The sequence below is a fragment of the Amia ocellicauda genome, chromosome 11 (genome assembly GCF_036373705.1).
Source record: "Amia ocellicauda isolate fAmiCal2 chromosome 11, fAmiCal2.hap1, whole genome shotgun sequence".
NCBI lineage: Eukaryota > Metazoa > Chordata > Actinopteri > Amiiformes > Amiidae > Amia > Amia ocellicauda.
Window position 1 is genome coordinate 28,705,873 of NC_089860.1, and position 23,413 is coordinate 28,729,285.

At 38.1% G+C, this 23,413-nt stretch overlaps 1 protein-coding gene across 2 annotated transcripts in view; it reads right to left on the reverse strand.

Moving 5' to 3' along the window:
- The window catches only part of runx3 (RUNX family transcription factor 3), a 68,316-nt gene that overhangs the window by 11,017 nt on the left and 33,886 nt on the right, over positions 1-23,413 (reverse strand). For both annotated transcript variants that reach the window (XM_066717300.1, XM_066717299.1), the window contains exons 5-6: positions 21,624-21,728; positions 6,445-6,612 (exon numbers count right to left, since the gene is read on the reverse strand). In XM_066717300.1, the coding sequence (XP_066573397.1) occupies positions 6,445-6,612; positions 21,624-21,728 (273 nt within the window). The remainder of the gene's footprint in view (positions 1-6,444; positions 6,613-21,623; positions 21,729-23,413) is intronic.

Genomic DNA, 23,413 nt, shown 5'->3' on the forward strand with positions numbered 1-23,413 from the left:
TCGGTCACAGACTTTCATCTTTGCCTCATTCAACAGGCTTTTAAATCTCTTTCCTAAAAGCGGCACCATTTCCTCTGAAATCTGGGGTCAGCATTCAGGTACTTGGAAACCTGGTCCCTTGCCTCACAATGGCAAATTCTTACATATAAATGGAGTTATTCAGTAGGTGCAGCAGCTGGTGTGATTCTGAGAAGAAAATAAACATTTCCTTCAAATATTTTGATTGGCAAATGGACAACTTCAATACCGAACACAGATTACCAGTTAATAGAACAGCTCGAGGTGGACCTTAGCATTGCAACTACTGTATATTCAACGTGAACATGTGTACTGTGCACAGCCATCCAATACCGAGATCCTTGGGGGAAAAAAACTGCCCTGCCTGCTATTAACAAGAAACGGAGGCTTTTACCAACCCGTGATGAAAGAATCGGGGTCCTTGGGAATTTATTTCAGAAATGTGACATTCTGGTGTGCGTAATTTACCGTATCACTGACATCACATGAATGCTGGCCTTTGTGAGGGCATCCTGTTGAAGAAAGCCTTGGGCTCTCAAAAAGACAGGGGCCAACAAGACAGCAGTTGTACTTTTTGGGGTCTTTGGGGATTACTGTAAACAGTAGAATTTATAATCTGGTTTGCAAGAACCGAATAATTCTACAGTCCTTATGTGCTCCCCCCCCAAAAAAAACACTACTATGAAAAATAATTTACACTTTTCATGGAATATACATTGCAGGGAAACTGTAAATGTCTAAGAGGGAATTCTTTATATGCAAAAGATTTTCCCCACATATTATTACATTATTTATTGTAAGTGACTCTTAAAATTTCCCATCCGGAATGAAAGACTGCATTTTCAATTTGGCTATTTAATGCATAATATAATTTAGCTATTTTTAAAATGGAAAAACAAGCATACACACACACACACACAAGTACAAGAATAAATACCAGTAACCTCCCAAATTTATACCATTGTAACTCTCCAAATAATACTTCTTTGCTGGAATTTACAAGCTGTTGAAAATCGGAATTCATAAAACCCGGTTGGTTGCACCTCTTTTTGGCCTGTTTTTAGCCTCAAAACCACTTTGCGGGTTTGACTGTGAATAGCGGGCATTGCTATTCAAATGAATCAGAACGCCTACTACCGCTGTGCACTGCTTCCTGCGATGGAGAGAGAAATAAGGTCAGGGCCTGTGAGAACGGCTCCAGAGATTAATTGACAAACATCCAATTGTGAAGCCAGCAGACTCTTACAGCGCGCTGCACATTAAAACCAGCAGCTCCACCACAGTGATAACACATCTGTGACAGGGCACCATGCACAAAATCGAGCACATACACAACACTGTCTGGTTGCTTGGCTTTGGGCATTATGCAGGAGCTGCTTGGAGATGCTTTTGTATATAATGTTTTACAGTGGGTTTGGAAGGATTGTTGACAATGATGGACAATTTTACTATTTTTGTGGCTGTACTACATAGTGCGACTTTGCTCTGTTAAAGAACAGCTATGCAACCAACGTGGGGCTGGCTAAAAATGATATATTTCTGCTAATGTGATGATGTCAGAAAAACAGACGATCAGAAATTAAGTAACTCACTTAAGTGAGAGTCATCTAATATTAAAATGCACAATCTGTAGTTTTATTTTAAAATCAAATTATACATTTCCCTTTCACAGAAGTTAGTGTGTGTGTTTTTTTTTTAATGTCCTAATGAGAATCGGATACTGATTTATGCAAAATAGCATGACATTCACTCAGATGGTCTGTTTACCTCAAATAACCAATCTTAATTGAGATTTATAAATTGTGACACAGGCATAACCTTGTTTGTTTGCTTATGTGGAGGAAACTGTCACCAATGAGAATGGCTTAATTATCTGTTTTGGGTGCATTTTCAAAAGAACGATGTGACTTTCTTTTCATGCGTAACCATCTTCTTGAAAGGAAATTATTTGCATGGATGTGAATTAAAGCTCCATGCTCAAATGAAGATTATTTTTTGTGTACATGATTTAGTGTGGCCAGGTGTCTGAATGATAAAATAGGATTTTCTGGGCATTTCTTTCAAGTTGGATAAAATATTCTGAAGCTCAACTTGTTTTCTAAGATGAATGAAAAATAATTATCTCACCAGAGTAACAGTAATGGCACAATACCTATATCAACATCTATAACTTGTAACTGCACAGCCCACATTTTTTTACTACTACAGCTTTTGAAGATGTTTTCAAAAGAAAATGAAAAGTCTCTGAGAGTGCATTACTTGCCTGTTCCCTTGAGAAAACAACAAACGCACAAAGACACTTTTCTAAATTTAGCAAGTAAAACATAAACATGAGAGCAGATTATATATGATAAAATCTTAAAAGGAGAATAATTTTCTGATTATTAAATGCCTCTTGATACTTATTTAGATGGAAACCCCCAAACCTCTAAGGCTTTTCAACCTTTGCCAAATTATTTTGTTTGGTTTGGTTTTGTGAATGACACTAAAGTACACCAAACTCAATCTGTACTGAATTTATATTTCAACATTGTTGTTGTTGTTGTTATTATTATTATTATTATTATATTGTTTATAACAGATTTTTTTTATTTTTAAGACATGTATCTGTTCCAAGTACCTGATGCATTTATTCCACATCAGTTCCCGAACTTTAAAACAAACCTCCCTGGTGTCTAAAAGAGAAACAAACGGTTGTGCTGAAATCTGTCTCCTCTCTTCCATTGGATTGCCCTGTCTTTAACACACACACAACATACACACACTCTCTCTCTCCTTCTCACACACACACACACACACACACACACACACACACACACACACACACACACACACACACAGGGTTTAACACTCCCCCGTGCTGTCAGTCAGTAGTCTGTCAACATACCTGTAGCCAGGACTGAACAAAAATAACAAGAAACCATGCAGTCAGACAGCAATAATTGATCTTGTTGGCACATGCATCGTAATGAAACTTAATTTGAGTGCTGTCTGTGCTGTGTGTGCTGCCATAGAGCTTGAGACATCAGCACATAATTGGCGTCTCTGTGAAATAATGCCGTGTGGATGTTGGTAACATATCAAGCAGTTTGTTGGTTTGAGATTTCAGAATGAAACACTCAGACAGGTTTTTGCTTGGCCTAAGATTGTAATACAGGACTCTAAACACTGGCCTGTGTGGCTCTGCTCATTTATTGTATTAAACAAAGTTTCCAATATATCATCATATCAATCTCTTATATTTTATCCACTGAAGGTGGAACACTGTATCATGTGTTCATCAAGCAATTAGCCGGGGTATACTATGTGACTTGATGATGTTTTATGGAATGAGTTTCAAGTCTTACTTTTGTCCACCAGATTATGTTTACAGCTACTGGGAGGAGGACAATTTGTCCTGCATTAAAGATTGTATTCCTGAAGCACTATTTAGCTTGTTCCGATGATACTGCAGTGGTTTGCTCACAGTTAATTTAGATGCTCTGTTTGAATGTGGGCTGATAATGAAGAAACACATTTGAGCCCATTCACCAAGTCAAGGTATTGACATACAGACATGACACTATAAGATAGTGTTACATACATGTATACTTACAATCGTCAACTATATGCCACTTATTTATTAATTATTTGAACTCTGTTATTATGTTTTTGGTTAGAGCACACTTGGGATCCTCCCCCTGAAATATAGGCCAGTCACCCTACAAACCACAGAGCTCTCGAATGCACCAATAAATAAACAGAGGAGGTGCTGGAAAATACCTGCTAAGGAGGCTCACATTTTAATTATTATTTTATAATTGCCCATAAGGACACAGACATGCAGGTATTATGAGAGATTAAGGTGTGTGGTTTTGGGTTCATTCCCCCCCTCCAACAGACCTTAAGTCCTAGCCAAACATTATTGCATACTGTAGAATCCACACTAACCACAAACCCTCTCATTCCCAATTGCTTCAGGGGCGCATTATGGTCTAACCAACTTTTAATGTGTTTTGTCTGCTTAATAAGTATTTGTCATAATATAGGTGATTTTACTAATGCCTCTGCAACCTAATAAAACACAACTTCAAAATAATAATTTCCCTCAGGGCTTTAGGTACCTAGAAAAGGAGTGTATCATTTAATGTATAGCCTGACAGAAATGACTTTAAAAGTAAACAAAAATAGATATTTTGTGTGTGTGTGAATCTCTGCCAGGTTTGGTTTGCCATATCTGAGGGGTGACACAGCAGACTTTCCAGTCAATGCTATGGCCAGTATTAGTTACTGAAGGTTTACAGTATTTGAAGAAATGCATGAAATTTAAAAATAACTATGGTTTAATGTATTAATAATGGTTGTCTAGTGCTGATCACACAAACGCCTGGGCAAATAAACAAATAACGTTCTTGTGACCTTTAATCACAAGATCCGTTCACTTACATACAAAAGAAAATAAAATATTTGTATTTTAATTGGTTTGAGGGATTTCACTGTGTAGGTTCCACATCACACATACACACATGCATACACACACACACACACACACACAAACATACAAAACATACAATAGTAAATCATACCCTAATGACGTTTTGTGCCATAATTTAGTAACAAATTGAATAACTGTGTGCACCAATAGCTTTCGAACATTTCTTAAAAGCTAAGTGCAATGGTGGGGCAGTAAATGAACTGTCCCCAGTAGTCTGAAACCTATTAGTATAGCCTTGAGGCCTGTGGAAAAACTGGCATACCTTCTCTAACAACCATACATTCATTCTGATAGAGTTTTTCTCTTAAGCGATACGCTTCTGTAATGGGATAGAATACAAATTCTGAATCAGAGCGTTAACAACAGAGAAGCGCCGAGAACCAATTAAACGTATTATTCAGTAAGACAATTGTGAAATAACGGGGGCTGGCTGACTAACGGTGACGCTGGCTGGGCATGTTCAGAAATGCAACTTCATGAATGCAGACAATCTCGAAGGAGCAATAAGCAAGGCCGTGTGTTGGTGTGTTTTCTTAAGGCAACTTACACGCAGCACACTTGGAAGAAAACATTGCAATGTCCTCGGCATTTCCAACCGTGCTGATAAATGGGTTCATTAGATGGGTGTGTTGGTAATTAACCCCCCATGAGAACTTGTGTGTGGGAGCGTATCATTGTCAGAGGGGCGTGGATGGCGAGTGTAGACAGTGAGACATGCCATCATAGTAAATGTTTCTGAGAGCGTCTGAGAATGAACACTGATCCCCACCCACTGACTTGCTGCCTGTTGTCTTTTTCTTTTTTCAGATATCTTCTCTTAGTCTAAACACACTGGGCTTCTCTGCAGAAAGCTATCGGATGCTGACATAATAAAACTCGCCCCCGGAAACATCTCAAATAGTTGTTAGATTCTTATATGAAGTAAAAGTCTTTTTCCAGCGCTATTATAAGGCTACGCAGATCTTGCTGCCAATGTGCAGTTCTATATAAATGCAATCCGAATGCAGTATTAAAAATATATATCAATGAAATAGTAACTTTCAGCTTATGAAAGCGTTCAGAAGAACATCATAAATAAATAAATAAATCAGAAGCATCACATTCCAGCTCTGTAATTTCTGTCTCTAATTCAGTGTTTTGCGATCATGTTTGATCCACTTGACTAAAGCCAATCCTCAAAATACCCACTGTGCACCGGTCAATGCAAGTGTTATTTATTTGTTTGTTTTCCACAGGCGATCTGACTTGAGTGTGTGGAGTAATGCATGCGATGTGGAGGCGAATGTCTCTTTTGTGCTTATCACTATTTATGAAATAAATAAAGGATCTTCCATTTTAAAGAATACCTGTAAAAGTTACAGACACATAAAGCATGAGTTTATATTCTCAGATGGAAGTTGGCAGAGTAATGTTAGGCCAGCAAGCATTTTACTTGGAAGCCAGAGCAGGGACTATCCAGAAACTGTTTATTATTGTTTTTTATGCTTTCCTGTAAGTGCACTGGAAACTGATAAAAACCAGTTAATTAAAATGCAACAAAAAAGCAAGGATCTTATTTAGATCAGAATGATTTATTTGGCATAGACTTTAAGATATTAATTGCAGTCAGACCTTGCAAACTACCTATTCAGTTAAGTAATCGATTGTCAATAGTTTCAATACAATGACAAAGGAGCTGCTAGCATTGTCCTAAAAATCTAAAGGAATGAGGGCTGACGTCTTGACCCAGACAGGGTATCAGCACCTATTAAATCACAGTAGAACCAGGCCTAAATCAGCCATGGAAGCTTTTTCTTTGCTCCAGGACTATCCAAATACCATATGACTTTCCAGAGACTTGTGTAACCTGCAGAATAGCAATCCTGGGTCACCAGATTGTTACCCCATTGTGTTACTTGGTCGCAGCTGACCGCTGATGGGCAGTGTCGGTGTGCGAGGCCTGAGTGACGCACCTTGTATCTGAGTCTGTGTGGGGGGGCTGAAGTGTCCCTGATGGGCTTGCCTCTGGTTGGGGTTGGTGGTACCGACCCTCATGCTAGCTCGCTGGAATCTCTCCAACTCGCTCAACCGATCAGAAAAGAGCGTTGGCTTCTGTTGGTCTTCCATCTTCTGTCTGTGCCCTGGAAAAGACAGAGGCATCTTGGTTACAGAGAGAGACGGAGACAGACCAGTTACAGCATTTTGCTGGCAAATTAAACTAAAACTAAAACAACAAACAAACCAAGAAACAAAAAAGTCTGCTCAGAAGAAAGATACCCAGTTGTAATTTGAGGTGATAGGTGTAAGGATGAGCTTTCTTTAGCTCTACTCTAATTCAAATTGTATTAATTTCATAAGACAAATCTGATATAGTCTTAATATTACTATTTTAAAGGTGCAGGTTTTCAGGTTCTCTCAGAATAAGTTAATGATGTACTTTTTGAGTGTTTTGCATAACAAGAAGAATGTGTTTCAAGTTACAACATCTACACAATTGTTGTATATTGCCTGGTCTGTCATTACAGAGAGAATTGCCTGTTCAGTGATTAAAGTTCCACTTTCAAAACTGAGAGAGGAGTCAGATGGGATTGCCAGGGATTTCCCAGTTTTTAGCTGAGTAGTTCTAGGGAAATGAGGTCTATGATGTCCAATGCCTGAGCTCTTGGACTAGCAAGCTTCTCCATTTCTTACGTAATATAGTCATTTTGTTACCATGAAAAAGTGCTGTCCTTCCTCTGCTCCAGCAAAAATATATGAAATACTCCTGTTCAAAGCTGTGAAATTACCTTAATTATACAATCATTCAACCACATTTTGACAAACAATCAAACACCATTGATTTTGTGGACCTATTCAAACTGAGTTTCCCAGGGTCTGTGCTCTTGACAGATCTCATTCAGGGAAAGAAAGTGCTTTATTTACTGTCACTATGCATGAAGTCCAGCCTGTTCCAATGACATTGGAAATCATAAACATGTGTTTGGTCCTATTCATGAAAAAAATAAAATAATGCTTTCTGTCTTAAACTGGGTTGTTGCAGGTTTTAATGAGAGCTCCTATTGTATCTAGCATTTGTCTTGAAATAGAGGAAATCCCCTAAAACAGCACAGTCTAATTTAGCAGAGTGATTTCAGTTATTTCAGTCCTTTTGCATTTGAATCGCACAGCTATTCAGCTGTGAAGAGCTGGACAAGGTCGTGTTCAGCTTTTATTGACTCATTCTTTGTCAGGTGGCAACTAAAAACCATAAACAAAATAAACTGGCTCAAGCCATATACAAAAAGGGCAACATCTGGAAAATCAAAAGAACGGAGGACACCCAAGGAATGAATTCCATGTAAGAAAATACATAAGCAAGCATGTCAATGTCAATGGTTAAGTAAAAATAATAAGAACAAGTGTCATCTACACATGGCGGGAAAATAGTTGATTTAATGGCTTTAATATCCATGTTTGTTTTTAGTACATCACTGGGGAATTAAAAGCATTCTTCTTAATTAAACGAATAAAACGCATGCTATTAGTTCTAGCGTAACTGAAGGCTATTTCTTCACTGCTGCTCTGAGGAAAAAGTGAAGCTGAGACAGACAAGATCGCTCTCTTTCTGGCCTTCATAATGGAAGCACTGGGGAGGGATTTAATGTAACTACCAGAACCGTGTAAATGTCTTTCAAGAAACACACAGACTGCAGCTCGCTTCCTCTCAGTCTGGCAGCGCCTCTTGTCTAATCATCTCAGCAGAGGCCTAATGCAAAATATTGGCTGGGATTTAATATTTTATCAAGATATAAAGGGTGTGCACAGGCACCAAAATTAATGCGACTCCTGTTGCCAAATGTCCGAATGCTAAACCCTGGGCCATATATCTTTTATTTTAGTGTTATATACATTTGCTACTATCATTATGGAAAGGCTTGAATTTGTGGGGGGGGGGTCAGGAATGCTCTTTGGTGAATACCTTTGTTGTTCTGCTTTCATTTCTAAAGTGAACCATACTCTGAGCTACTCTCAAGGTTTCTGTCATTGTGTGGTTGAATTATTTTTTTCTTTAATTCTTTAGGAGTTAATTCATTTATTGAGATTTCATTTGCTGAAGGACAGAAATGAAAGACTTATCAGCACACTCGAAGTCCTATCAGCAACACTTAGAGTGGCATGCAATTATCATTATTATTATTATTATTATAATTATTATCCAGTCATAGAAGCAATACATCTGCAATCATTTCAGCACCCGGCATTCATTGTCACTAAAATAATTTAATGAATGTGATTCTGGGAGGATTAATTTGATTTAATCCCTTTATTATGTTTTATTATTATTGTGTTGTCTCAGAGCAAAATGCAAAGCCACAGGATCTAGTAAAAATAGCCAAGACATTTTTTTTTTTTTCCTTGAGAAGGGAACAGTTTCTTCTAGCACCTAACAAAGTCAACCACAGATAGCTCATTATTCAAATGTTAGAAGTTGGCTGGCTTACGCCATTTGGAAAGGGGGCCAGGCACGCCACGTCTAAACTGCATCTCCTTCCAGAGCTCTTTGAGACACTGCCGCTACTGTCTTACTGTACAAACTCGGGTAGAGGAGGAAACTGCCGAGAAGCCCCTAAGCTGGTGCGTACTGTCAAAAGATTTATACTACTTCGAACAACCGAGGGGAAATAATATTCTGAAAAAGGAAAAAAAAAAAAAAAAGTTGATAATTTATATACTTTTCTAGCCCGTGGTGGTCTGTGATGAATTGGCTGACTCTTAAGGGATGAAAGTAAATATCCCTTTAGTAGGAAATAGACTGGCCAGGGTCCAGTTGGCAGGAGGGAGGAAACACGCTGCAGTTACAGTAGATCTGGAAGGCCTTAAGAGGGAACAGTGGGAGAAATGTTCATTATGCAAGCCTGGTGTTCATTATCTAGACTTGAATTTACTATTAGACCAGTAATCAGAAAACCTATCCGATTTTTTTTCTTTCTTCATAAAACTTGGTAACTATTTCCCATCTGTTTCTTTTTTTTTTCTCCCCATACAATTTTTGTAGGCGCCTCACTCCGCAATACGCTCAAAGGTATATTAACAGCTCCCTTCATCTGTTCCACCCCCTGTGCGTATTTGGGACTATTCAAAAGCTACAGCTTAAATCAAATATTTTTGGGCAGGATACAAACGTATTTAAATGAATGCACTTGGTGCTTCTCATTTTGTTCCACTATTTACCAATGCAGCTTATCATCCTGTTTATCTTGTGGTCTTAAAAACATTCTGGTGGTCTTCTCCATGTACAATAACGTACTTCAAGAGTTTTGCCACTTTTACCACTCTACCTTATACTCCCCTTGCACACTAGAAACCCACATTAAAGGTCTTGTGGTGTGATGAAGCTTGTGTGCACCCAAATGCCTTCAAGAAAACGGTGGAAAAAAAAAACCTCATTCCTAATTGAGCCTTTTCTGATAAGCTGGTTAGGGGACATAGTTTTGTTTTCCGCTTTCTCAATTTGTTATTTCAGACGTGCTGATTTTTTCAGAGAAAAAGACAGCTTGTTTGTTCCACAGAACACTGTGTGCATAGTGTGAACATGACTCTCTCACAGAGACCCGCACATGTTAATTGTGCATTGATGATCTGCTTGACATTTCTCATCTGCTGAAAACACGTCCCAGGTTTGTCACATGAGCACTCTGCTAAACGGCCGGTTGTTTTCAAGATAAGCGAGGGCCTGTTCAGGATGCATGAGTTTACTATTTATACGTTGCACAGCAGGAAGTGGCTTTATGGCAGAACACAAACCGACCAGGGATTTCTAAATTGCTTGAGATGGAAAGACGTTTGTACCGAAAATACCTCCTGAGCCGGCAGAGTGTGAGAAACACACCTCTCGAACTCCAGCAGTTCATCTGTACTAAGGCAGATAACTTGCGGTTAAAAGTGTTAAGTAGTATTGAGAAGACCTGCTGTTGACAGAAAAGTCTGATATTTAAGAAATGTTTATAATGTCAATATCTGTCTGAGTTTTTGTTACAGTCTATTAAGCAACAAGCGAGGACTGGCATGGCCAAGGCCTGCGGCTCCACAATGCCTGGTTCTTTCTCTCACTGATCAGAATGCAACCCATACACTACCTTTCTTTCAGCGCTGTTTATATATGCACTTGTCAAGAGTCACACACAGGAAGTGAGACGAATACCACACACACACAAATCTCAAGGCCTTCTTATGGCCCTTCATCTGCTGTTTAATGTTAGAACAATATCTCTGTATGGGGTCCCCTCAGATCAAAACCTGCCAAACACTTCAGTGATATTCAAAATATTCAAGACTTTGGACGAGCTTGCTTAGCTGTGAAGGCCATAATACCCAAGATGATGAATGTCAGCAGTAACAAATGATGTACAGTATACGGGCAGGCCTTTCTGGGGCTCTCAGGTGGGGCCTAGAAAACATGGAGGCAGGGTATGGTGCAAAAGACATGCTTCCTTATTTACAATGTGCAGTGTTCAAAACCAAAAGACATACAAAAACCCAAAACAAAACCCTATCTCCTCAAAAGCCTGACTAAACACATAAACAGGTCCCTCTCTATACATAGAATATGAAGAAACAACACGAGACAAACACGCTGGCAAACAATCCAAATAAGTAATTAAAATCTGTAGTAAAATCCAAATCCAAAAGTCCATCACTGTGATCCCAATCCTCTCGTCTGCCTCCCTCCCTCTCTCTCTCGCCCTTGATAAAGCCCCCCTCCTTCCCCCATGGGCAGTTAATGTTCTAACGGTGGACCTTATGAATGACAATCCTATACATTTGGACAGTGAAGAAAGAAAAGCTAGTCAAACAGTATTTGACTTGGTTAATTACATAAAGGAATGGTTGTGCGCACCACCTAATAAACTGCACCTGTGCAGCCAAAACCCTTTTTTTTCACCTCCTTTTTGCAGATGAAGGCTAACCTAGCCATATTTATTCAGTAGGTGGCATTAACAGCTTCTCACTAGAGTAAGACACTCCTGATTGATGACTTGTTATGCTAGACTTCCTCTCTTTACATTTTTTCCCCTCTTCTTTTTTCATTTTTTATAATTTAAGAAAAGCACATGTTCCCCCCTCAAAAGAGACAGGAGACATTCGTTATTTGATTGAATTTTAGTATCAACTTTTCAGGAGCCAGGAAATCGTAATCTACGCAATGAAGAAAGTGTGCTTGCCCTATGGCTATAGTTAAAATGTGTATGGAGAAGGAGAGAGAGTAGACTTCTTAATTGTAATGCTTCCAATATTTAATGTATGATATACACACATTAAACTGATTTGAGATCGCTGTATTGAACAGTATATTCCCCTCCTTTTAGTATAAAGAGAATGGGAGATATTTACACACATAGATTACCTATTTTTATCTGAACCTTCTACATTGAAGAGGTAATTGAAATATCTGGACTGTAATGAAGTGATTAAATAACCATGTTAAAGGAGATTAGGCTGTCTGCATTTTCATGTTACTTCACTGACTTGTGGAGTAGACTGGAACATGTGCTTATGGGTGATTCTCTGTCTGCCTTTTTTTTTTTTGTCAGAACTTCTGTTTGCCCACACTGGCTAGCAATTGTGGCCAGAAGAGCTTTTGAAAAGACATCTTGCATCCATTTGGCAGGAAGTGTACAGGGGAAGCCAGCTGATATACCCACCCCTGTCTGAAAAGTCCAGTGAGACCACATTCTGTGTAAGACTGAAACATGGCTGTTTTATTACGTCTCTTCCTGACAACAATGAGTATTGACAAAAACAGACAATATTTGTCTTTCTCAATACTCTTCCCTACGGTCACAAGTCAATCACCACACCTGCCTCTTTTAGCATCAAAGAGCATGTGAACTGTAATGAGTAAAGCTAAAGTATCGCTGGGCAAGAAAGTCTAACCCTCAAGCTTCAGCTGGCTGGGTCCCATAATCGGTAGAAAACCAATCACATGCCTTTCATTTATGATCAGGTGTTAGAGTCGTATAAATAACTAACTAACTGGAAGGATGTGGGTTTTATTCTTGAGCAGCACTGAATCGGTCTGTCTTCTCAATGTCTTATTTTAGACCGGAGTCTAGACTATCTGGCTAAAAGATGCATGTTTATCTCTCTGGTTTGTCTTTAACCACAGTGTAAAACTCTTAATTTCATCGGTATGAACCATGGAACAGAAGACTGAAGTTCCTTATTCCTACTTAGAATATCTATCTAAACAATCGGCTTAAACAAGTGACTTAGGTGATTGGGCCGAATCCAAACTTTCCTACAAGAGAAACAGTCGTACACACCAAAGTATTAATGATACAACTTGTCCAATAAGCAGGGTTCAGGGGACCACTGTAGGGATCAAAATGAGTCGTGTAATATTGAGTAGCTCAAAACCAACATGCACTCTGTATGACATGCAGAAAGCTACTGGCTTCCAGCTGTTGCATTTCAAGTGACCTGCATGACCTGTAAAGATAACACTGAATAAAATCTGTGGGGTGTTGACAGGATGAAGAACGTAGTAATTATAATCTGTTGTGTTCTGCCATTTTGTGCTGTCAATTGAGGGTGGTTAAAAATAAATAAATACAGAAAGCTTCATTAGAAAGGTCAACTACTACCTGATTTTTTCCAAACCAAACAAGAAAACAATTGATAGGCTAAATGCAAAACCTGCCTAGTTTCAGCATTGATCTGCTTTACAAAACACAGGTTTGCTTTAACCAAGTTAAGAGAGAGGGATAAAAAAACAGGGCTGTTGCAAACATGCCTGAACAGGTCTTTAGCTAGTACTGACCTCTGAATTAAATTTAGTAGTGAGCTCTGAAGAGCGTTCCAGCATCAGCATCCACAAAACAGGTACAGTGTAAGCTCCAACAACAAATTCAGATCTTTTTTTTTTTCTTGGCTTTGTCGTCTCTTAGCACATAAGAGCAAACAAGTTCCTCCAGAGGATGGCAGAGGGGGTGGGTGGGGGGCGGGGGGAGAAAGGGGGTGGGCGAACAAGGTTGTTTTTCAACACCTCTTGGCCACACGCCAGAACACATACTACTGCAAACTCTTCCAGACAGCTGACTTGGCTGCCAAAACAGAGACACCCTTCTTCACTCAAGTGACAGATTATATTAAAGAAATAACCTGCACTCCAAATGTTATTCTAATATAGGGGGATATCACCAGAAAAGGTGCTCGAGTTTGTGTTGCCAGGATTAGGGCTGGGCTGTTTTGTGGCACCCACAGGAAGGTTGAGTGGGAGGAGGAGGGGGAGAGCAGAGGTTACACCTTCCGAAGCATGAAACTGAAACTCCTTCATACATCTGCATTTCACTGCACATGTTGCACTAACTGTTTTCCTTTCCCACACGGTTGAAAGACTACATTATGAGACTTGTGCTGGTCTGCAGCGCTACCCTTAAAGAGCAGCAGCCTTTGCATCGACAATGACACTGCTGTGTGTGTTTCCTGTTGTCCATCTATTGCAGCAGTTTCTTTTTACTTCATCACTTCTTCTTTTGTCCATCTGTATCGATGCCATAACTTCAATTTCTCATCGTTGTGTGTGTGTGTGTGTGTGTTGAGGGGGGTGGTGGGAAGCATTGCAGAGAAAAGCACTGTAGTAGTCATAGTATTATACACACAATTTTCAAAAAGGCATTGGGACAACAGAAAATACAAAAGACAGCTAGCTGTTCACCATGTATTTAATAAGGTGTAGGCTTCTCCCTTGGCCTGCCATTCCTTCTGCAGCCCTGTGTTTGGCTTCTGCAGTCTGCCAAGAGGTGTTCTAAAGACGTGAGGGTGAGGACTGTGAGCAGGCTTTCAAACGTGTTCTGTTCTTTTCTCCTTCAAACATATAATGTCAGTAGATGTATAAGCCCTCCCTACAACACTGCATGGGCGCTGGTATTCGATTGTGGTACTGTACATCACAGTATGTTCTGGAAGCCTGGATGCTCTTGACCAAAAACCAATCACCAAAGACCTCTGGCAGAACTGGTTATCAGAGGAGAAAAACTCGTCCCATTACTTTTGGTTCAATAACATAGGTCTGCAACATGTCAAATCTGCTTCCATTCCAACTCTTCATAATGGAATTGAATTCTTCAAACTGGAAGGCACATTTTCCTGACAAGACCATGACATTATTTCCGGAGAGATGCATTAAATACGTCATCGCAACTTCAATATTTTTTTAATTGCCCTGGTATGTTATTTTATAAATCTGGAATACTGCTTCTCGCCATTCCACGTCTAGATTTAACCAGTACATCAAGGTAAATCTATTTTTGCAAAATGTTCTCAGCCACAAAACCTCAGACATATAAATATTGACTAACAAGTGCCCCAAAAGTAGCAAGTATACTCTATTTCTTAATATATCCCTTTCCATGTCAAGAAAAATACAGCTCTCCATCACTTGTACTTTTTCCCCCCAATAAAAAAACCTGTTTATTATCAGTGCGCAGTTGAGGAGAAAATATCCTGACTCACGGACCATTTATTTTTCTAAAACGAGATCTCCAAGTTTATTAAATTACTTTAAAATAGCGCAATTTTCTCAGAAACCATGTAAATATGGAAGTACAAAAGTATACAAAGTGTGCATTTATTGCCATCAATTGTTGAGTAAACAGGAAAAAAATAAAAAAGTTTAGCCACAGAGGACTGAAATTCACCATGCTTTTGTATTTAAGAAAACATTCTGATGCGTTTTATATGCATTTCATGTAATAACTTGTCACAGTGGCTCTACTGTGTATAGATGCACTTCATTGTGTGAAATTTTAATGATCTCAATCTCTCTTAATACACCCGTTGCACATCAAAACTTTGGATCTGGTTTCCAACAGTGTCAGGATGACAGTAAATTAACTCATTATTGTTTGGAATACTGTATTTTCAAGGTCCATTCTAATCTAGAGTGAAGCAATGAAACGACTCGGTTATAGGGAAATATTCCCAAGCAAAAGCGGGGCTTATTTTTCCATCTTTATCCTGAGGTTTTGTTTCATTCGTCCTTTACACTATTGGAGCTTATTAAAAACTATCAGGTCGGAGTGAATTAAACAGTTCACAGGCAAGAATGGGATCTGAATATTTTCTGCCATGGTACTTTTCTACAGTTTGTGTTCTGTTGTGGTATTTTAAATGAAGTAAAATTAAAAAACAGTATTTGTTTAGTATCTGCTGTGACATACACAGGAGGGGGGGGAAGAGAGAAAGTCAGACTTCGAAACCTTTTCTGCTGACATATTTAGTCGTCTAATGTGCTGTGTTTTTACAGGGACTTAGTTCGAGATTGTAAGTCAAATACCTGGTCTGGCACAAAAAGGCTCAGCCTGTATTCTGGCTGAGTCAAACTGAGCTGGGCTACATGAGGCGCAGACTCTCCCAGGTAGAATATCTGATGTGAAGCAGCCAATTGAGTAAAAAAAACACAATAGTTGTCTACACTGTCAACACAAAGGATGAAGCAGAGATACAGCTATGTATTTTTGTATAAAGCGATCTGAAAGAGCCCACAGAGCTTCCACGGAGCTTATTTTTCTCGGCAAAGTCCTCCAATGTTTATAGTTTCATGACATTTATTAAGTTTCACATCACTGAATGACCTGTGTCCTTTGCAAACCAGGAAGGCAAACCCAAAATAGAAGCATTGCAAAACTGAAACTGTGTGTAATGAACAAGAAAGAACAGGAACTCTCCCCTAATTATGACTGGTATTAAAATATGTCTCACAAATGTAGCTAATAATATTCAGAATGCATAAAGTATAAAGTATAAAGTTAGCTTTACACTGGCTAACATTTATTTAGGCAGCACATCTTGGAATTAAGTCTCAGATGGGCCTTTACTTTACTTTTTACTTAAGATCTCCAGTGTGTTTATCATCTGTCAATATTTGCTCAATTTCAAATTGAAGAAACAAAGCATGACTGAGAAGCTGACCATGAAGAGAAAACTTGAATAGTGCCTCTGGTCATTTCGACAAGAAGAAAGTGTCCTTTTTATGTTATGGATACAGGGAATGACATTTAGAACCATTCTTCGGCCACAGTGTAACACTGTTAGCTTTTTTTTTTCTTTCCATCTGTGATTCAACCCTTTCTTTAACAATCAGGCTCCTTATGTTCAAAATCAAGGAGGAGGAAAAAAAAATCTGAGGGTAAGTCGGCTTCTCTCATTTGATCCTAGGTGTGGTCAAAATACATTTCAAACCAGTCAATGAAAGCAAAACTACCCTGCTACACTTGGGTGGTATTCTACTATGTGGCTTCTTGTGTTCTTGTTTTCAACGTATGCTCACCTTTTGTTTACTCTGCTAAGAAAAGCAACGTCAGCAGAAAAATAACAAAAATGTCTTTGTTTGTCAATTTGCATAACATGTACAGTCCCTGTCCTAAATGCAAATTACATCTTAAGCACCCCCCCCGCCCTTCCACCACCATGCACACAATTTTCCCTGTATAAATATGCAGCTGCAAAAAAGAGACCGATTTTAAGATAAAAGAGAATTCCATTATCGCAGAAAAAAAAAAAACGGATGATCTGTACAGCCCATATAAACTCACAGCCCTCCAGCAAAAGGAGACCTAAGAAGCAATAAACACAACATGTTCCCCAAGTTCCTGTTTGGGATGTCTAAACTATAATAATCTAATGTTGGTCAACTTTCAAGCCCAACCAACGATTAAGAAGAATGATGTCTTTAGAAAACTATAGTCCTTGAATACTTCCCCTCTCTTGCATGCCTGAGATCAGTGCAACATTTATTTGATCGCCTGTTTATCGTTAAAGAGCAAGAAGAATAATTACAGCAGACAAATTTAGGGGGGGGTGGGTATATATGGATGTTGGAAAAACATAAACAGACTGTTGAATATGATAGTACCACTCATATTTCATGCCAAAGCTTTGACTGTTATATGCACCATATTTAATAAAAACTATAATGTGGATTCCTTGCTTTCCGTTGCCTGAGAAAGAAGACCTGACATGATTAATTAAATCCATAAAGGCTAAAATGAGCCACACCAGCTCATTGAATGACTCAAACTATGTCTGTGACATGGCTCAGTCAAGAACCAAACGGTGTTTCCTTGTTGGGTTATTTCGTTTGTGGTTGGAAGTGGCTGGCATTAAATTATTTGTTTCAGTGCTTCGCTATGAAAATGTGTACAGCACATTATTCATCCTTCACTTCAATCCTCCAAACTGGTCTGTGTATCCTATAGCTGTGTTTACACTGCGGTTACTAAGACCTGCCAATCACATGACTCGCTTACACATCACCAGTTCCAGCTGGAGGTGAGATGCATTTGAGCACTTAAGTTACACCTAAGCAAACAGCGCATACAGTATATTTTTTAAAGGGTATTAAAAAAAAGTGTTTGGAGAGAAAACATTTTTCCACTTCATGCAAGAGCAATTCCTGATAAAGAAGACGTTCTCAATTCTAGAACAATTCAAATGTACACCATCTTCATTTCACGGCTTGAAAGAAGATTCACCACATGATGTCATTAAGAGAGATGACATGTTATATATAAAGGAATTCCTTCTAAAGAGTTAACTGAAACATGTTTGAGCATGCTGTTGTCAGACACTGGTTTCACAGTGCACCGTAGTTGATGAGCATTAGTCGTTAACCACACTGAGAGTGGGCACTTGCGTCAGTATTGGGAGCAATAAATGTAATAATAGCACCCATTGCTGTGATCTGTATTGATGTTACAAAGACGCCCAAAGTGCATAAACCGTAGTATTGTATTTTTGTTTCTAGTTTTATCACACTTCTTTCACAAGGTTTCCTGGTGTGGTTTGATGCAATTCTTCACAAAAAAAACTAACAGGGAGTAAGAAACAAGCAACTAGGCCTTATTTTCGGTTTTGTGCTTTGTGCTAAATCTTACACAGGATACAAGTGTACCGAGTTTGGGAGCCTCAGCTCAGCCAGCTCTGCATACTTATATATTCTGCTTTAGGAGTGAATAACATTTGCTCTTATACAGTTAATTTATTTTAAATGCATGTTAAGATTTTAAGATCAGATCAAGCCTTGTGTTTTCTCAGTTTTTAGCTGCAGGGAATCTCTTCTAGTTTGTCAGGTTTTCCAACTGAATCTGTAAACATTAACAATAAACCTTTCTTTGTCAGAATATACTTCGCAATAAATGCAAATTACTGCATGCAAAAAAACAAAAAGGTTAGAATCAGAAATGCAAGTAAATGGACTGATACCTAAAGGCAATACAAAAGTATCTACTCAGGTTAACACAAGGAGGGAACCTTAAACAAATTAAAACCTAATGCACCTTTCCTTACCCAGTATCTACATTTCAGTTTAAGACAATCTATATGCAATTTTTGCCTTTTTCTATTTTCATAAATGTAATCTGTAGTAGAATTATGATGAGTTATATTTGTAACTGGCTCCTACAGTAGTAATACAGTAGTAATCGTCAAACGTTTACAACAACTACACATGGACCCCTTTTGAAACAAAGGAAAACCACTGGAGTTAATTATCTGTGAGATGTACTATGGTACAGGTCATCCTGCTCTTATCATCCTTAAGCACACAAAGAATAAAATAAAATGTTCTGTCTATGTCCTTGAAAAAAATAGTGATTTATTCATTGTCCTTATTATTATTATTTTTTTGACTGAATCGTTTAAATCTTCCAATAAATATTACCTACTGATAATAATCGTCTTAACATCATAGCCCCCTTGGGATGCCACAAGTGTTGTATAATCGGTGCTTTGTGACCTCATCTTGTGAAAGTCATGTGATAAATGCAGGCCAGTGTGACGCTTCAGGAGGACAAGATATTTGATAAGGGCAAACGCCTGTATGCTGTTGTAATGGCAAGAGGACTAAAGGACTAATGTGTGTAGAGTTATTGTAAAGGAAGCTATCGCATTCTTTGTGGAAACAAGTTATTGCAGCTCTTACAATTGGCTGCGGGATTGAATAACATTCGGCACCCTCTAGCAATCACTTTAAAAAAATGAATTTGTTGCATTTTCTATTGCTTTCAAAATCCACACCTGTTCCCCAATGTTTTGATTGTTATCTCATTGGACAATATGTTACACCCAGGGGAGGCCAACCCAGTTCCTGGATGTCCATAATCCTGCAGGTTTTACAGATCTCTCTAAATCACCAATCACTGGATATCATTAGTGCATACAGATAAGGACTAATTGAGCAATTCATGGTCTGGATAAAACAGGACCAGGATTGGCCACCCCAACCCTTTGCAGTCGTTTCAATCATTGGCAAAAACTGGTGAAAAAACCCTCACATGAAGCACTGACTTCAAGTGAACTGGCACTTAATTGAATCCCTTGGAAACCTTGTATCTTCAGCACACATCTTACTTTACTATTTTACCCAACTACAAATAAAATGACAGCTAAAATTCCTAAACAATGGAAAGAAATCTCTTTTCTCTCCGCACGTTTCCCCTCATTGGATTTGCAACTTGTACTTTTACACTGCTTTCCTAGAAAACTGGAGAGCACATGTTGCTGTAGATTATAAATTAGGGGAAAATCCACTTTTTTTTATTTGATGTATTTATTTTTTACAATAGCTTTCCTAAGCATGTCATCCCTTTAAAAACAAACAACCTGGAGTGTGGGAGTGGGATGAATACTACAGCATTTAACTTGTGGAGGAAACAAATCTAGGCTGTGTCATCCACTGTCTGTGGCTTCTGGTTTAAGTGTAGCAGAGACGCATTGCTGACAGGACACATTCAGGGATGCGCAGCCTCAGAGAAGCCAGTCTCTGTTCTATGACTAGACTCTGACCTTTCAGCATCCAAATCAGTCTTTGAAAAGAGACAGTCAGACTGACAGCACATCACAGAGGGCACGTTTGTGTGAGGACGTGTTCCCCAGGGGAGGTGTAGATACCTCTGAGCTGTCTTTGAAACAGACTGAGGCCTATTTGTCATCCCGGTTACACATCTAAGGAGAGCAATTAAACTGATTTATGAGCTAATGTGAAATTTGGTTGAACAGCATGAGGCACTCGAAAGATCATTTTGGTGAAATTTACAGCGGATACGTCTCTATTTGTGTCAGTGCTGCTTGTTTATGGGAGTTAACAAGGTGCATTTTCTAAATAAAAGGACCAAAATGACTAAATCCTATCATAATAAACTAATTAAGTTTGAGGGATACTCACTGTCTTCTAGGAACATGCACACTCACTCAAACATGCAAACTTCAGTTCAAAAGAGAAAATAAATGTAGTACACCTATATAGAGTATGAGTTAACAATTTTTTACTAAGCTTTCAATTGAAAATAAATCATAAAAAAGACAATTGCATATATTTCAGTCTAAGGGTTTTGCTGGAACACTATGAATTTATGGATCTGATCCTTGGAACTGCAATACTAAGCTTTAGAAAGATCCTTTTTTTTAACCTTATTAGATAATTATACAAAATATATTGTATAATTGTAATTAGCAGTTAATAATTTAGTGCAAGGTAAGTAAACCATTAAGTTTCAAGATATAGGGCCGGATTAAATCAAAACTTTGACCCACCCGCTAATAGACAACTACAACTAACTGAAATCATTTGCAGCTTCATGTTTAGTAAGACGACACTTTCTTCTAATCAGAAATGTAACTGCTATGATGTACAGGTTTGTAGTTTGCTATTTGGGTCAAAGTCAAAGTTTTGATTTAGTCCGGGCCTTAGTCTCCCAAAAAACAAACATCTGTGCACCTGGTTTCTGCAATAGTATAGTTGCTATTTAAATGTCTCTGGATTAAACGTTGTTGAATTTCCCTGTCTGTTCTATTAATGTTATTTAATTTTATATATTACTTTTTAAGAATACTTTTTGGTTGTAATCACTGATATATTTTAACAGGGACTTTTGAAATCCATTAATTAAAACCTGACATTTTGTTAAAAAATAAAATAAAGAAAATAATAAATAAATAAATATTACAATAATCACTTCAAACAGATCTGAGTTTCCTCTCATTTCTAAAGACTTTTCTGAACCCGTTTATAGATGTTTGACTGGAATTAAGTATTGACCATGTCAGCAAGTCCATGCATTCATTTTCCTTCTGGAAGGCACTGTACACGGACAGGGGCTATATTTGTACTTACTTCTCGGTTCTCTTGGTCCATCAACCGTCACTTTAATCGCTCTGTGATATGTTGCTACTTGAGGGGGACTGGTGAAGACTGTGATTGTCAGGGTAAAGCTTTTTCCTAAGGAAGAAAAAAGTAAAATATGATTTAATACACATAATACGTCCCAAAGGGGACTATTAATGCAAGTTGACATGCAATCAAAAGCACCTGTTTTAAGACAAGCTCACCGAATTGTCAGTTGCACTGTTCATGTACATATACACGTGTGTACACAAGCTAAAAATAATCCATTATTTTATTATTTTTTTATAATATCCAGTTATAACTGAAGTGTACAGTGAAGTACAGTGAGTTAAATGTGTCACTGGATCTGGATGAAGCTAAGCATTCTAGCTCCTATATGACCAAATGGCAGTCAATTGTTTAATGTAACCTTAAATTGCAGGATCTATTTATAATGTAACATATACACATTATGTTTCAGTGGGAAACTTGATTAAATCAGTTTCAATCAGAAGCGCTTTGTGGTATGAAATGGGGGTTAATATAAGGTAATGGTCTTATTTAATTCCCATCTCAAAAGTTGCATTTTTATAAAAGGAAACTCTTGTTAAGAACCCTAACAGGATAATTAAGTCCAGAAATGAAAGGTACTCTTTATTTGTAGACTAAAGCATTTTCCATTTATCAACCTGCAACTATTTAAGTGTAACATTTAAAAGAACGCTTGAACATGGGATTTAGGCCAAGAGGAAAAAGGAAAAGAAAGAAAAGTTGAAAAGAATGTAAACTATTCAAACTTGCACGGAGAAGTAGTAAGTAAACAGACAAGCCCCTTGGAGACATGAAGCTGAAAGGTTAATCTGAAAATAATAAAATACAAATCAACACTTGCAACAGAAATGTTAGTAACTTATTTAAACAGAACTTAAAAAGTCTTTGTTCTGCAAGACCTAATACTGTCAACAGCACTGACCTAGATGTATCACTGTAACATGTTTAACGATAAATATGTGATGTACACGAATTGTAAATGATAATCAGTTAAATATCTAATGGAGGCCTTGGGCTAAACCGGTGTTTATTTCCCAGTAAGCCATGACAGTGATCAAACAGGCTATTCTATCATGGAAGAACGTCTTGTCAATGTTCTTGTTTCACTTAATCATCTGGCAAGAGAGGGGGCGGCGCACCAGTGTGTTTCTGTACAACGTTGTTGTCTACCAATATATTTGGTTTAAAATCACTGAAGCATGTCTTATGCAAAAGTAAAAAGCCAGACACATATTCCATCACTTATTCGTACAGTTTTAACGGCGTTTAGTCGTTTGACTTTAAATGATGCTACTAATAAGCTTAGTGTGGGAACTTAAGCAACTGAACCATGCAAATGATCAATTGCATCTTCCCAAACTGCGACCTTTCACACAACTGTGCCTAAGAACATGCTTTGATCTTATTCACGTTTTAAAACATTCTACTTTATTAAGTCAACATGTATTATGACTTAGATATAAGTCATAATACTTGAAATAGATCAGAACGCTAGTGTACTTAATTGATAACGTTTTGCGCATAGTTGTAAAGATTGCGAAGGGTCATTACAAAGCTGTCGTTTTATTCTTTATTTGTTTCAATACAGTAAACGTGTGTAGGTTTGATTATATATATATATATATATATATATATATATATAGATATCTGTCTGTCTGTAGGCCTATCTATGTGTGAACACCATACAAGAGGCTCCAAGGCAACTGTAGAAGTTCATGGAAATAATGAAAGACAAGTCTCAGGTGGTC